This window comes from Apium graveolens, chromosome 1 (assembly GCF_009905375.1).
Source record: "Apium graveolens cultivar Ventura chromosome 1, ASM990537v1, whole genome shotgun sequence".
Lineage (NCBI taxonomy): Eukaryota > Viridiplantae > Streptophyta > Magnoliopsida > Apiales > Apiaceae > Apium > Apium graveolens.
In genome coordinates this window covers 177,009,258-177,026,041 of record NC_133647.1, presented here as the reverse complement: position 1 = coordinate 177,026,041, position 16,784 = coordinate 177,009,258, and the positions used below count along the sequence as shown (strand labels likewise).

General features: G+C 33.9%; 2 protein-coding genes across 2 annotated transcripts; both read right to left on the bottom strand.

Annotated features, from left to right (window-relative positions):
* Positions 1–4,846: 4,846 nt before the first annotated feature.
* LOC141722264 (uncharacterized) lies at positions 4,847–6,074 on the bottom strand. The gene is made up of 2 exons (XM_074525035.1): positions 5,747–6,074; positions 4,847–5,222 (listed from the first exon to the last, which is right to left on the bottom strand). The coding sequence occupies exons 1-2, from the start codon at positions 5,767–5,769 to the stop codon at positions 4,934–4,936; spliced, it is 312 nt and encodes a 103-aa protein (XP_074381136.1). The 5' UTR covers positions 5,770–6,074; the 3' UTR covers positions 4,847–4,933.
* Positions 6,075–7,984: 1,910 nt separating this feature from the next.
* Positions 7,985–12,925, bottom strand: LOC141671833 (D-cysteine desulfhydrase 2, mitochondrial). The gene is made up of 7 exons (XM_074478221.1): positions 12,757–12,925; positions 12,031–12,357; positions 11,507–11,549; positions 10,996–11,340; positions 10,659–10,788; positions 10,347–10,523; positions 7,985–9,382 (listed from the first exon to the last, which is right to left on the bottom strand). Exons 1-7 carry the CDS (start codon positions 12,844–12,846, stop codon positions 9,139–9,141), a joined length of 1,356 nt encoding a protein of 451 aa, XP_074334322.1. The 5' UTR covers positions 12,847–12,925; the 3' UTR covers positions 7,985–9,138.
* Between the last annotated feature and the right edge of the window lie 3,859 nt (positions 12,926–16,784).

Sequence of the window (16,784 nt, the reverse complement as noted above, 5' to 3'; positions counted from 1 at the left end):
ATTTCACAGAAAACTGTTGAAGATCTATATTCTCCAGACAAAAAGGTTAACCTCCAACATTGTACTGCAATAATTTTGTAAACTAATACATACATTTTACTGAAACCAGTCATTTACACGTGTAGGAACTGGGAGAACAACAATTCCCGCCATTTTTGAGAATGTTTGAGAAGCAGAAATACAAAATGACGGTCATCATTAAAGAGGAAAATGTCATGAAAGCTTCAAATGTGTACGAAGCTACTGGAATTGGTAGCGAAAATGAATCTAGTGGGAGCTTCACTCCGTCTTCTAACCAAATTGTTGATACAAATGAAATGTCAGCTATGAATGTAAGAGACTAGCATAAAAAGTACAATATAGGTTTAAAAAATGTGTAATGTATGACTACCTTCTTGCATGTAGGTATCACTGAACAAAGATACATTAATGCAAGCCCTGAACACAGCCAAATCTACAAGCAAGAAGGTTCGAGCAAGAAAACTTCACGCACTAGTGCCATTTGATGAAGAAGGTCAGATTAAGAAGGAGCCTAAATTAGAAAAAGTATGTAACCTGAATTTGACATTTGACAACATGTTATAATATCCCTAATTTTGTTGTCTGACCATCCATAAACTTTCTCCAGAAAAAGAAGGCTAAGTGAAGAGACTCAGGAGATTGATTTACATTGGGAATTTTATCTACGTAAAGCCAATGTTTGCAGTTGTAACTATTCAAACAATGTAATTATCTATTTTGTTAAGAACATCAGTTGTAATTGAATGCATTTAATTATGATAAGATATGAAAGAAGTAGTTGCCCATATTACTGACGCCAAACAACAAGTAATTATAAAGAAATTAGCATACATTACAAACACCTTACAAGAATACAAAATTTGCAAAATTGTCCACCTACGGCTACAAGCTATAAAAGATAAAGTGTGATAGAACAATTGTTCATTTTTGCCATTTGGAAAAAATAAATAGGTAATTTAAAAGCACACCACAATCAAATATAAAGGAAAATAAATAAAATTTTCCTTCATCATTTACAGTTATGGGTAAGTAAATGTTGTTATCAAAACAAACATAAGTGCAAATGATGGTAGGTGTTAAACATAACACATTATGGTTCTCTGACTATAATGAAAGTTATTTACAGCAGAGAACTTTCAACCACCAAATAATTGAGCATTGTACCTACCCTGTGAAGAGTAACATGTCCAAAGCAAAGTTTGACGACCTAAGTAGCCTCAAAGTTGGGAAGTTTGATTGGAAAATTAGAGTAAGAGTTACAAGGTTCTGGAGAGGAGCTACAAGAAAAGGCGAGATTTTCAAAAGTTTCAACATCATTCTCTTAGATGACAAGGTAAAGTATGTTATGAACTTTTACTATTATACATACAGATGCAGAATATAATGTCCATTTCCTGTAAACCCCCCAGAATAGCAGGATGCACGCTTTCATCCCTGGAAACGCAGATGACGCGCTAAGAGAGAAGTTCACTGTGGGCAAGTGCTATATCATTAGGAAGTTTGTTGTTCAGGCATACAAACCCGATGACAAGTTCTTATGCCTCGCAAATGATGTGCAGTTGGTTTTCTCAAAAGACACTCAAATTAAAGAGATTCAGGAAAGTACATGTACTATTGAAAACAATGCTTTTGAGTTCTATGATCATAGCGAGCTGATGGAGCTTACAAAACAAACAACTCACTTGGCAGGTGAAATCAATAAATAAATGTTTTTAACATGTAAACCTTGAACTGAAACTAACAATTTCAAATAATTGTATCCACAGATATAATTGGAATTGTGAAATTTTATCAGCCACTCACACATTTGGTTAACAAATTCAATGATGCTCAGAAGCAAGTTAAGCTAATACTCACCGATGGAAGGTTTATTTTCCTTCTACGTTTCATTTCCATATTTTTAGGTTATATTCATCCTTAATCGTCAAATATCCCGGAAATAATACGTAGGTCCTCAATCAATGTCACTTTCTAGTATACATTTGCTGAAATGTTTGATGAACAGATGAAAGAAGTTCATGAAAAACCTACTATACTGATTATTGCAAGTAGCCGAGTAGGATTATGAAAGTAGTAAGTTATTCCGTGTATTGATGAATCCATAACCTCTTTACGTTTTTTGACGCTTCTCTATATACATTGTGCATGTGTAAACAAATGTTTCCCTTCCAAGATCAAGTCGATCTTTCAAGTGTAGGGGGGACTCAATGTTATATCAACTACAATCATTATAGTGTGATGCAGCTAAGACAGAAGTAAGTAAAGAAATTAAATGGACATAATCCTTACACTAATGTCATGCATCTAACAATTTCAACATTCGCCAAATATCATTAGATTGAAACAACCTGCTTTCCAACAAGAATTGTATGCAATGGACAAACATGCAGCGGTGGAAATGCTTAATGTTGTGAGGATTATAAGCCTGAGGAAGGAATACATCATGGTAATACAAACCTAAACAAGTACCAGTTCTTTCTTCGTTCAATATTACAGTTTATGTACTTGTAGAGACAAATTTGTGCACACCTCATTATCACTGCGGTCGAAGAGACCGATCCATGGTACAAGACAATTTGCACACAATGCGTATAGAATTTGAGGAAGATCAATGGTATTGTATGCATTGCAATCGTATCATGCCTTGCCCCGACAAGATGTAAGTGACAGGTTACAAACTTCTCCACCACAGAATTTTATGTCTACATTTGACAGCAAATTAATACCTTCTTCGGCCTCTTCAATATACATAGATTCAAGTTAACTGTAAAGGTATCAGATAACACGGGTTGCATTGACATCATACTGAACGACCAACAGGTAAGAGCTGTCGTTGGAAAAAGAGTTGTGCACCTCCTCAAACAGGTAACATCTAATACTTTTACCTATGATTTCATGCCTCCTTCCAAAGACCGCTAACTTCTTACTATACTTTCAGATGGGAGAAGATAAGTCGTTCCCTTCAGAGTTGAAAGCATTGGTTAACAAGAAATACACCATCAAACTTATCATAAAGGAATTCAATATATTGGACAAGGCCAAAACATACTTTGCAACAAACATTTGCACAGTCTTCATCGATCCAAACCAACATCTAACAGAGGCCACAACCTCTATGCAGCAACAGACAACAACGGTAAGGCATTACACCCCAACCTTCCCCTGTCAGTATTAAACAACGTATATTCTCAATACCATTCTTCGCTTGACCGCCTTTTACAGGAATCAAGCAGCAGCTACCACCTGGACATGATGTCAAATCTTACCTTTCGGTCTCCTGCAACAAAATAGAAACCCAATCCATGAAACCAGTAGAGGACAAAGAATCATATTCTAATGATTTCCACAATCTATTTTGCTTGCATTTTGCATCCTGTACAATGTGAAACTCTATGTCCCCATGCTTCTACTTTTCCCTCCAACCTTCAAAGTGAGGAGGTTAAACTATTATGTAATGAATTTTATGGCTTTCAAGCGTAATCACCCTAAACTGTTATATTTGACAAGTGTGACCATGTATACGTATAATAATAATATAACAGTATGTGTAATGGCATAAATAATTGTAAAATTTATCACACCTTTCTATTTGACCAAATTAACTTATGATTATACTGAAAAATTTTATTACCTAATTTCTAGGATTCGGATTTTACGAATTTGGTGCTACAACTAACTTGACAAACCCACCCATTTTATTTCACAGTTATGAAGATCTTAATTAAAATTAAATGTAACCATACAAATTGTTATGGCTGTAATATATTATAATATAAGGATAAACAAAATTGTCTCTTCTTTCATAATCATGTCAAAATTTTGTCAGTTTTTAAATATAGTGTTATATAAAATACATGTTCCTTCCTCCAATTTTTACATTTTTTTTCTCAATAAATTGATTAACTTTGCTCGCTTTAATAACTTTGACTGAAATAAATAATTTTCAAATACAATTATATTACATCCTACGTTTAAAGGTACATTCAAATCCGAACCAAAATTATAAAACTAAATTTCAGAATCGAAATATAAATTTAAAAAAATAAAGAAAATTAATGCAAGAAATTATATTCTTCTTCTTAAAAATTACAATTTAATGTTACAAATTAATACGAGAAGCAATATTGGCACAAACTGATATAGAACTGAATAAGTAAGAGTACTCATTTGATAGTTGTAACCAGACCTTACTATTTCATTTCAATCTCCCAATATATTTGATTAACTAAATTATTTATAGAAGTACATGTAAAAAAGAATATATATATATATATATATATATACAGGAGCTTCAACGTTGCAATGTAAGACAATAGTTTTGACAGAAGTAGAAGGAAACTGAAGTACAAGTTGCAGAAGAGGAGTTGTATCGTGAACTGTATCTGCCAGGACATCAGGCATACTCCTTTTGAGCGGCTCGATGTTGCACAATACTAATTGGCTACTGACAGGATCTATATTTAGGAGTAGTAGTAAGTTTAAGTGAAGTAATAGTTCTGCCAAATTATAGAACCTTGAGTATACAGAACCTTGAGTATATTTACCTACCAACCAGCCCTACTAATTACGTCAGTCTGTTGGCCTTCCTCCTACTAATAGTTACTTACAAATGCCTTTAAACACTATTTTGCCAAGTAGTCCTACTATAAGTAATGTTTACATTAAAGATAGGTAATGAAGCATTACCTTTCCATGGTAATACACGATAAAATTAGTTTTCAAATAAAATGAAAATGAATGACAACATTTAGAAACAAACCACATTCATAAAACATTAGCGTAAACCAATAAATATGTTTACATCTGAATCCGATCATCCAAAATAAAACGACATTGTTCATCAAAAAATTAAAACATAATTAAAACGTAATTAAATAGAAACAAACATAAAACCAGCCACAATCTTAAGCCTTCAGAACCACTCATTCATCTTCATGCGGATCTCACCATGCTCAATCCTCAGAAGCCTAATCTCCTCAAGCAGAAGGTGCTGCTGCACCTTGAACCTATTGTTGAACTCTTCCTGTTGCATCGTCATGTGCCCAGTGAACTGCATGTGGCTCTCCCTCAGCTCCTCTACCATCCTCGACACAGCTGTCAGGTTAACATTGAGATTAGTCATGCTCTTTTCCATATTCTCCGACCTGATGAATCTCCGGTTCTCATATATGACACTTTTGCACTCATCGGAACTGCTACCACTGTTAGGACACATTAAAAAGGCCATATCATAGGAGTAAAATAAAAAAAATTCAAATCTAAGTTCACCAATAATGTAATAACAGGAAATGAAACGATGAGAATTTCACAAGTCAGTTGAAATAATAGGGAAAGAAATCATATGACAAGTACGAGGAATGAACCCAACCCTGGAAAACTACAAACTTTTACCCCCCGATTTAGCACTTATAACACATGAATCCAAATTTTAATAAGAGGCCTAAGTTAATCTATATTTGACACAAGGTATGAACCATTAATCTACACAAGTTGAGGCATAAAGTGACGACATCAAATATGGGTGTGGACATCCTATTATACAGCACATGAAAGTGAGAAGAGGACAAAGGTTGTAGAAGATATGCAAGTGAGTAAGAAGAAGACATGCATAATATGAAAATCATATAACAGTAAGCAAATGCAAAAAATCATATAAAGGGAGTACAAATTCAGAGAAATGGGAGTATTCACATAAGTATCTAGATGCATCAGTTAAGAGAATCACCTGTTCTTTGAAGTGGAGGCCATTGTTGTGATTGATCTGAACTTGAATGAAGTGGAAGAGAAATAGTAATATGAGTGAGAGGAGATGATGAATGAACCGTTTCTAATCAGATGCAGTCTGCTTTAATAGAGGTCTTGGGGAGATGAATAGTCCAGGTGTATCACATGCAATGGTCTGTCTGTTCGTTCACCAAGACACGGTATCTAACAGGCGTGTCTCTTCGATGAATGGTTAGGTAGCAGATGAAAACGCTTCAACCAATCAGTATTAATTATAATAAATAATTAAATACATAATAATAACTTTGATTTAAATACATAATTGTGACTTTAATTGAATAAAAAATTAAAAATCTGATTTTTACAAAAAATATAGATTACATTATTTTTAAACCACAAATGATGGCTCCAGTTATGTCAAAAAAATAGTATGTCAATCAATATACGATTAAAATTTTATACAGATTTTTTAAAATGAAACATTAATTGTACTTCATTACGTATATATTGGATACATAAAAGGGGAATTATTTCGACACTATAATCATGTAGTTTGGTTAGTGTAACGTAAGTACATCATGTAAATTCTGACGACTTTTTACAAAAGAATCAACATAATTCATATAAAAATAAAAAAAAATGATATTAAACAATTATCTTCAAACTTAAAATTTTCAATTTTTTTCCAAACCAATACATTGTTCAAGAACTACGTATAGTAATAAACAATTATTATTTGCACCTACGTTCATTATATTTAAAAATTAAGATATGTATTTATTCACTTAAATGAAACAAATTAAAAATACACTATTTACTCACATCTACATATTAACTCCTTACAAAAGGTTTTACAAACTTTATTATTCAAATTAATTTATATTAAGTACTAACCTAAAAAATATTGTAACAACAAATACTACAATTGGTAATGACATCTGAATATTAAAATTGGTATTTTGCTCTTAAGAAAGTTAAAGAAGTTAAACATACTAAATTTGTAAATTACAATTTGCTTAACATGATGAGTACACGATATTGTTATGTAATTTTAGGAATTTGGAGGTGAAAAACATATCGATGACTTATTAAATTTTTTCAAGTTACGTACATAGTTTACAATTACCTGAGTCAATTGTTTTGAATAAATAAACTTAAACTATACAAAGTAAATTAATTTTGAACTATTTTTTTTCCAAAAAAGTTTAATTATAGAATATATCTCCCGCAAATGATATGTCCAATATTATTAAAGCAAAAGTTGAAGTTATGGAACAATTCATTTTACGTATTACTAAAATTGAAATAAAATTTATCGACACTTTCAATATATAGACTTATGGAACAATTCATTTTACGTATTACTAAAATTGAAATCAAATTATTCAACACTTTCAATATAGACTTATATTACATTTAGTTGAATTTGAAAATGTATTTATTATTTGCAGAAACTACATGTTGTACATGAATGAGTTGATAGTTCCGGGTAAAGAACGCACCATATTATGTTTACCACTACTACTCTATAACTGTTAAAGTAGCTGAGAAAACCGTCAACGTAATGTTAAAATCCTCAACTGATTTCGATATCAGGTTCCACTACGGACTGAAAATAACAAAGAAGAGGAAGTAATTCAGCAAAAAAAAAAAAAATTATCGCACTCAATCCTTTCTAAACGGTTTTCACAAATATGTAATCTCATTCATTTAAATAACAATACGCATCCAAACTCCTAATTTTGGAAAAGTAGTTCCGTGTAATCAGATTGTCCTCTGAATTTATTAAAAAACTAACGCCACGCGAAGCGGGCATCCATACTAGTTTTTATTTGTTGCAGCTAGTGGTGGCCATTCGTGCGGTCCGGGCCGGGCTGACTACGGGTCGAGCACGTTAATTTTGGACACTGAACCGGCACGCTGGAGAAACGAGTCGGGTCGGGCCGGGTTCGAGTATGAAAAGAGAAAACCGTATTCGGCATTGTGACTCGCGAGCTCAAGGGCTTGTGCGAGCGTGCGGGCCGAGTCGCGCGGGTTGAACGAGTTGCTTGATTGTTTTTCGATTTTTGGCTACAATTTTAATTATTTATTACAAATATTTGTTTAATTCATTTCTACCAAATTACCTTTATTTTAAATAAATTTTTAATTCTTAGTAACTTTCATTTTTTATTTACTAAATTACTTAATTTCTAATCTTATTATTACAATATAATATAAGTATGTGTATGCTCCCATGTAGATGTTTTGTTAACTTCAAAAATAAAATAACAATGTTCATATTAATATATGTAAACAGTATGAAGAAATAAAATGAAACAACAAACTAACTATCATTTCATATGAAACCCGCGAGTCAGGCGGGTTGTGCGGGCCGGTCCGTGCAGTTCCACTTGGTCGTGCGGTTCATGTGCGGGCCGGTCCGGGTCCGAATATCAACTTTCTGATTCGTAACCGGCACTCCTGTTTCAACGAGCTGTGCGGGTTCGGGCCGGGTCGTTTCGGGCCGAATAAAATCGGGTTTCCGTACGAGCCGGTCCCGAATGTGCGGTTCAAACCCGCACAAGTGGCCACCTCTAGTTGCAGCCGTCTCCTATGGTTTTGCCACCTAGTTTTTTTGGGGATGCAGCTAATAGGCGCAGGTGCTAACTATCTTGAATTAGAACAGTACTCTGAAGCTCAAAACTAGAAATGTCTATTGTGTCCACTGTCCAAGGGAATATGCAAACTCGTTCACTTACCTTAGTTAACCAAGACGAATTGAAAGTGAGAGGTCGCCACTCGCCACCACCAGGCTCTAATTTTAGTAGGCACGGTTATTTTATGTAACCAAGCCTGGTCTTAAGAGTCGAGTTTAATGAAGTAGCAATTGTTTCCTAGTACTGTACATATCATGTAATCAAAAAACTGCATGCAAGTATCTCCTAATTCTAAAGTAACACTTATCAACAATGTTAATTCTAGATAATTCATCATAGCTCAATACAATTGTGTACTGTATTTACTTTTCTACTTAGCAGACATGCAGCACAAAGGATGGGCATCGTTGTAATGAATCAAATAATTTAGTAAGAGAATCATAATTTATACATTACTTACAGTAACCCAAGTTCATAAAATAAAGCCCAAAAAATATAACACTGACTGCCCAACACTCCGACAGCACTAAGCCCTATTTACCTGGGAGCCTGGCCAGTGGCCATGCATCCCAACCACCATTACAGATGCTTTCTTGTTACAGCACTTGTATTTATAATTATCATTTCCAAGAAAAATTGTGAGCATATCATTTGCCAGCAGCTAAAGTTCTGTTCATTTCCAAACTAAAGGGCTCAGGAAAGGAAAAGTGCGAGCACATCATGGACAATGGGGAATAATTATCTTTCCGCCAACTTAAGTAGACATTTTAACATTTTCAGATATTTGGAAGAAAGACTTGTACCGTTGTGCTAATCCAAACATTCCAAGGGTGCCCCCAGTATGAAGCATCACTACTTTTGCACCACCTACTTCCTCTTGACTTAGTATTGTAGATAGCTCCCAAGCAGCTAATGTGTATATGGGATCAACAAGGATACCAGTTTGCTGAGCTATTTGTTGGCATGTATCTACTTCCCCTTTCAAAACATTACCAAATCTGTAAGAAAGATGTATAACACATTGCATGGTGAGAAAATGTCTGGATGTGCATTCAGATACAAACAAGTACGGTAGAACCTCGATAAACAAATACTCACTCTGTTTTGATTTATTAGTCGTTTAAGGTCGGTGCACAAATATTAAGAAAGCTCCTCGACAAAGCTAAATCACAATTAATAAGGTATAAAATTCCTTGCATGCCCTCGACAGACTTATGTACTAATAATCAATGCTCGAAAAGAATAAGTATAATAAACAGGGGCAATCAAGGAATAAGTATAACCACATTGCTTCGGGTTTAGAGAACGTCCAATATTTAAAAAACAGGTACAACTGTCCAGAACGACTAATAATTCAAAACAGAGGGAGTACTACTTTTCCAGTCCTGCAATAATAGAGACATTGTATTTTTAACCTTGATAATTAAATGAAATTCTCTGGTCCCAAGGGTATTCATTTATTGAGGTTTAACTGTAAACACACTAAACCGTGGCCCTTTAAAATGAAAGAATAAATTTTATGACGTTGCAGAAGCACTAATTTGTGCAAATTCAGGGCAAGTAATAAGATATTGTTTTCTCTACTAAGCCTTGGTAACGTAGTACATATTAATTGGGATTTACCATACAAACAACAGTGTCAAAATTGAAAGAAAATCACAGTGATTGTAAAAGAAGACTTCCCATAATATGCTTCAGAAAATCTGTCTACAAAATTAAAAAACCAAAAACATGAAAAATATAGCTTCTTACCTTGAACCAACATATTGATAGTCATCTATTGAATTCATACCTATGAATTGTGACCAATAGACGTATGACAAATATATCTGAGGAGGTCACTACGTTTTTGTTTGTTTGTTTGTGAATATGGCACAAATCATAAATATTTTGGCTTTTTGACAGGAAATAGAGACCAAAGAAGAAGAAAGGAAAATATGGCAGAAGGTTAAAGCCACTTACTTCCTTGGATGACGACGTTCCAACCAATGTACAACTCCATCATTTAATTTTTTGACAACTTCAGGACTAAAAGGAAAAGAAGAGCAACGGAGAAATTCAGTAACCAAGCGTTGCTCCAAATTTCTGTATCCATCAAAAGTATCGGCCAGCATCACTGCGGTTACCTCCCATGGGAGCCTAAAAAAGCAACATCATTCTCTAAGGACAAGTGTCATGGTATTATCCAGGATAAAGAAAACTCAAAAAGTACAAGTTTTTGACCAAACTTGATTAAATTTGACAGGAGGACAATTATTATTAGCCAAGATTTACCCCAAACATAAGGCTGCAATTCCTAAACCAACTGCAGTTGTCCCGGTACCAGAATCTAAAACAACCTTAAGCGCCTGATCTTTCCCAAATATGTGATGTCGGGACAGGTAGTGCACAAGGCGAATCACACCTATAATAAAGACAAAGCAATAACAAGATGGATACATAAAATAAAAGCAGAAATGTAATTCAGAAGTAGTTCTTATACGATGGATAAGCACTAAGCAATATCAAGGAAATGAACAAAGTCAAACATATGTTACTAACAGGTTTTAACATCAGCTTCTAAAAAAACAGGTTTCAATATCAGGTCCATTTAAGTATATTCATCAATTACCTAGTAATCCTGCAGCATCACCTGCGCCTTCATTGATAATAGCAACTTTTTTTATTTTCTCAGACAACCGAGCTGCATTACTTTGAACTGAAATTGGTTTCTTTGATACAAGATTCATAAATGAAGCCTCAAATAAATCACTGAGCCACACAACAGATCCAGAACTTTCTGCTATAAACTCGGCATGACTGGCAAGCATCGTGTCCCTCTTTGCATATAGAGATCTAGGAACATAAGTGGCATTTCCATATAACATAGATATAAGACCATAGCCAGTTGCAGTTTCTGGTTGTTCTCCACGAAGAAGCAAATGTGAGGTTAGTCCTCTCTCTGCGCATGAAACAGCTGCCAGACATGCAAAGGAGTTAAAACTAACCTTTTTGAGATTAGTACGCTTTATAAGTTCACAGCTTTAATCTTAGTAATACTACGCCATGGTTTAGATGGATACATTAGAGCTCAAGGCCTAGCGGAACATTCTGATTTGACAAAATGAGTATTTATGACATACCAACAGCTGCAGCATGTGCACTTTGACACCCTCCACATGTGACCTATAAAATTTTCTCAAGAGGATATTATTCTGTCATGGAAGTCTCTTGAGATGCTAAGCTTAAGTTTCCTTTTTAGCATATAGTATATGCCTATATGGTTATTTAGGCAAGATTGTGTCAAAAGGATAAGTTTTGTCATGGATGTTTTTAATGAGGATATAAACTTGTGCACTATAAATAAATTTCTGTAGAGTACAATACATGTGAAAGGATGCATCCTTCTAAATCTCAAATTTCCGTATGTACAAGTAGCATAGTTCTAATTGGCGGCAAAGATGTATTACACAAGCAACTATACATAAAACCCAAAATCTGTCACAAGTATATATATGCACCTAATAGGTTAATATGATGAAGCGTCTACATGAACTAACACTATAATAGTTAATCATACAACTAACACTAAATTTCTAAAGGAAAGGGTAGCGTTGAACTAAATTAATTACAATAAGCCAAAGGTTGAATAGGGCTAATATCTCACCACATCTGTAACAGAATTATCTTCAAGTAGAGGAAGCAGTCCATCCAATTTCCTCGTCTTATTGCCATTCACCAACGGATGCAGCAAATCATCCCGGACAACATAGAAGGATGCATGATCTTTGCTATGTCCCAACATGCCATCACCCAACAAAGGATTTGGGTTGTTTTTGAACAATATATCTCCAAAATATCCACCTTGCTCTCGTTTGAGATGTTCGGACACCTTTATTTGGTGAATTTTTGTATCTGGGCTTACTAATGCCCATCTTCTATCAAGCAAGTTCGAAACAAACTCTTCGTCCCCTACATTTATTTTGTTTGTAACCTGACAGTAAACACGAAACAACATCAACTATTCTTTTGTCTCAATTGAACTACTACCAAATTCACCCATCATCAAACCATCATAACATTATATAAATTACAAATGTAGCATATAAACACAATCCACAAACTCAAACAATAATTACATTTATATCAACCATTTGAGCTAAAAATAACATCTTTAACTGTGTTTTTAACATTACAGGGGTTAATAAATAAACCCACCACCAAAACTCAAGCAAATTGTAATGTAACAGATTATACACCCAAAAGAACTTATATATGTGAATAAAGATTCAAACGTTATGTATATAAAACATATTGTACATACAAAAGAACTCATGAATGTGAATAAAAATACAAACTTTATGCATATAAACTCATAAATACAGAAATTAACCTGAGGGGTGGTTGAGAATCTGCAAGAATGAAACTCCTTTCTTAAAACTGCCGAGACAAAAGATTGTTTGTTTACAAACTCAAGTTTCATTTTTTAGGGATTGAAAATTTTGAAGTTTACTACTAGTAGCATGTCTCTCTTTATGCGAGAATAATAAAGGATTGTTTGGCTCTCAATTTTCCATTTTTTTCATTACGGATTCGGTGAGGCCGGCAATTGAAGCATAGGATCGTTATAGAAATCGGCCGATTTTTCAAAAATCATCGATAAATCGCTTAAAAATCGGTCAAAAATATTTGTCCGATTTGACAGATTTTCGATAAATCGCCGATTAATTATCCGATTTTTTAAAAATCGTCCGATAAATCGTAAATCGGTATCTCAACCGAATAGTTCCGATTTCCGAAATCTGTAACACTGCATAGGATAGGACTATTATACAAATTTGCCCATTTCCAAAATTAATCAATAAATCGGTTAAAAATATTTGACAAATTCGTTAAATCGTCAATAAATTATTCAATTCGTGAAAAATTGCCCGATAAATCACAATTCAGAATAGTTCCAAACTTCCAATTTCAAAATCATTAACCATATATAAGAGTATTTTGAGTGAAGTCATATAATCCTAAAAATTACCCGAAAATGAATATGACATTTTTTATTTATGTTTTTTGTTTATTTCATTCATGTTAATGCACAAGATTTTATTTTATTTATAAAAATTAACCAATTATATGAAAATAAAACTAGCACTTGAAAATGTCTTTACTTGGTCAATTTATATAAGAGAATTTAGTTGAAAAATGACTTTTATATATTTACTTAAAAAAATATTAGTCCCATAGCAGAAAAAAATAGTCCTCCGACTGTCTGAGGCTTTAGTCTGCCACCGGTGACAAGCTCACAAGTACCAGAAATATGTGAATGAAGTAGACATTGTAGCTGATGTTCTTGTACGATATGGATATCATTATATATATTGAATATATTACTAATTTACAAAAATATTGTTATTCTTAAATCACATAAACATATAAGAATTAACAATTAAATTAGGAGAAGAGTTTGAGAAAACAAACAGAGATTGAATATAATCTCGAGTCCGGAAAATTATCTCCTTAAAGCAGTTTTGCCCCGCACCATCCGTGTTTAGCGACCTGCTTCCCAGGATAAAACGAGATACTAGTATAATCGATAAATCGAAAACACTCTCAGTGAACTTGAACTGAGCCCGAGAACTATCACCGGAATATTGGAAAAATTAAGACTAAATAGACCGAGAATTAAAGAGACGACACTTATTTTCCCGACTTAATAAAACTTGTGCCCTAAGACTCTATATTTAGAGAGAGTTTTGAAAGGCCTTGTTTTTCTATTCGATGAGGTACATTGTATTTATAAGAAAAACCAAGGAATAGGTTTGTGCTACACTCGATGTGGTACAAAAACCATTTTTCACATTAAAATGTCACACTTTAGAATATCAGTTCTCATTCACCTTTTACTCATTTTGAGTGTGTAAATATATGTTGGAATCCCCTTGAAGTGGAGAATACGCTCCAATAAATACACACCACTAACACATAATGTGTCTCACTCATACTGAGTCTCAAAACGATTCACAACTTAGTCTAAAATACTAAGTCTGTCCAACAATCCCCCACAAATGAGATTGATGGTCCGCTAGCACGCACCACATAGACAAACAGACACGGAGCTTGAATTGGTGATAGTTTCGGCGGTCAGATATAGCATACGATAGGTAGAGAATGCTCCTTGAACCTTCGTTCGAGTAAGTATATCAACATTACTGGTAGACAGTATGACGCGATGTCCTTGAACTGTTCGACCGTTTGTGTAAACGATGATATACTTATCACTATATTTTTCCTGACTCATCTTGTTCTCATGATTATGTCCATTTTGGCCCTGGAACATCGTCCTGGTTCTGCAAGAATTTCAAAAGAATTGTGCCTCGCAATTCTCCTTTGAAGCGGCTCCACCTCTTTCTCACATAGGTGATTTTTATCTTATAGAGTAACCCGTGTTTACTCAACCGAATTCCATGTATTCAAACTTGAAATTCATGCATTCGTCAAATATCGTTAAAATATAAAGTTTAACCTCGTACCTTACGGGTCTCACTGTTTCATCATAATAGAAATAGGCCAGGGGTTACCCCCACAGTGATTTGGTCATCATGATTTAGTTGTCCCATTGAACCAAGTTCTTGGGATCTCCAGTCAGCAAGGTTGGGTGTCCACCATGACGCCGTTACGCAATAGGCAAGGCCCATTCCTCTCGATGATTTTACAAGTATCTCTGGGTTTAACTAGATTCTTTTGGCTTAAACAGATTCGCTCAGTTTAACCATCTGGTTAGTGGATCCAACTATTATCATTTGACTTTACATAGTCAATTATGATAATTCTCGTTGAGAATAGTTATTTAACGGTATTATATCCTCATCATAGATGTGAGACATACCATTGCATACACAACAATGTGATCCCCCAATTTGCAGATTGATTACACAATATATGCATATTGAATACACGTTTTCCTTGTCATTTAGGAATATCCTTCCAAAGTGGCTATCCAGCCTTTTAACTGAATTTATTTTATGCACCAGACTCGTATTTCATCATGAATCGAGCTAAGTTTAGGATTTCCATGACATGACTGCTAAGTGTGAAATGTATTCTCGAATGACTTTTAAGTTCTTAAAGTCAAATATCTAATTTACATATTATATTCACATAGTACAATTAAATATCTTTCGTATTGCAGTCCAAGCTCACGAGCACATATCATACACCTTAAATCTCATTGCAATCACTTTCAAGTGACCAATTTTCATTGTATTCGTGCATCTACCCAGTTTACCAACTATGTAGCCTGTAGACTTTGTACAATTTTAAAAGTACAACGGACTTGCAATCCTTCTTGAGAGATCTTTATTCATCTATGCTAGGAAAAATATAAATCCATTCTATATATGACAACTTTAGCTTCGTTGATCTCTTCAAGATACACAACACCAACATGTGACATGTATCATCTAAGACTTTTAAAGTCATGAAGATTGTAATCTTCAAATCAAAATGTTTTAATCTCATCAAGATTTTCTAAGATGATCCTCTTGTCATTACTTCCCGTAATGATCATATCACTCACATGCAATCAATTATGACTTGCATATCATGTGTAAATAACACATGCACGCTTGTCAATTCTCTGATTTTGAATCAGTTTGACATCTCATATTGACATATTTCACATTTATGAAATAACTTTACTAGTTATTACTCAAGACTTCCACTTTTTATTGATATTACCAGTTTTTAGCGTCCCAAAAACCAGAAATTTCAATTTACATCATTATCGAGTTTAAGCGTCCTTAAATCGGTAATCCTCATTCATCTAGTTACCAATTTTGAGCGTCCTCGAAATGGCAGCCATACCGTTTATTTTGAAGTCATTGCTTATCATAGCAATATCAAATTTAATATGCCATTATTTCATGTATATGTTGTTTCACTCAACAAGATCACCAAAAATACAGACTTTCTAATATTGCTTTATCTAGAGCAACCCTCAGGTTCACTTAAATAGATATTGCTCCAAATATCTATTTAGAAAGACCGTCTCAATATTCATTGATGCACTTTTAAATTTCACAATACGATAATTTTAGTATCATTTTAATGAACCTTATTCTCAAACTCGAGAATATTTCATAAAGAATATAAGGTCATCATTTTTTACTATAATATTTTATTTTTAGTCTGACCTTTTACTTCCTTCCGACCCACATATATTTTTTAAACAATATTCTGTCAAATAGAATCACTCTCTCTATTTCTTATCATCCTTTCTCCCACAAAGTACATAGAGAGAACATACACAATCCATTTTATAGTATACGTGCTAGAAAATCTTGATTTATTGACTTCTCAATAATAGTCAAATTTTCTCTTGATATATTCACTTATCAAGGAATTATGCGAGAAGCGCATTGTTTT

Excerpts from the sequence above, each read along its gene's own strand:
- LOC141671833 (XM_074478221.1), bottom strand. The coding sequence starts at position 12,846 with ATGAAACTTGAGTTTGTAAACAAACAATCTTTTGTCTCGGCAGTTTTA. Across the intron at positions 11,341-11,506 it reads TGCACATGCTGCAGCTGTTG|CTGTTTCATGCGCAGAGAGA; the intron begins GTATGTCATAAA and ends CATGTCTGGCAG. Across the intron at positions 10,524-10,658 it reads ATTGCAGCCTTATGTTTGGG|GCTCCCATGGGAGGTAACCG; the intron begins GTAAATCTTGGC and ends TTGCTTTTTTAG.
- LOC141722264 (XM_074525035.1), bottom strand. The coding sequence starts at position 5,769 with ATGGCCTCCACTTCAAAGAACAG. Across the intron at positions 5,223-5,746 it reads GCCTCCACTTCAAAGAACAG|TGGTAGCAGTTCCGATGAGT; the intron begins GTGATTCTCTTA and ends GTGTCCTAACAG.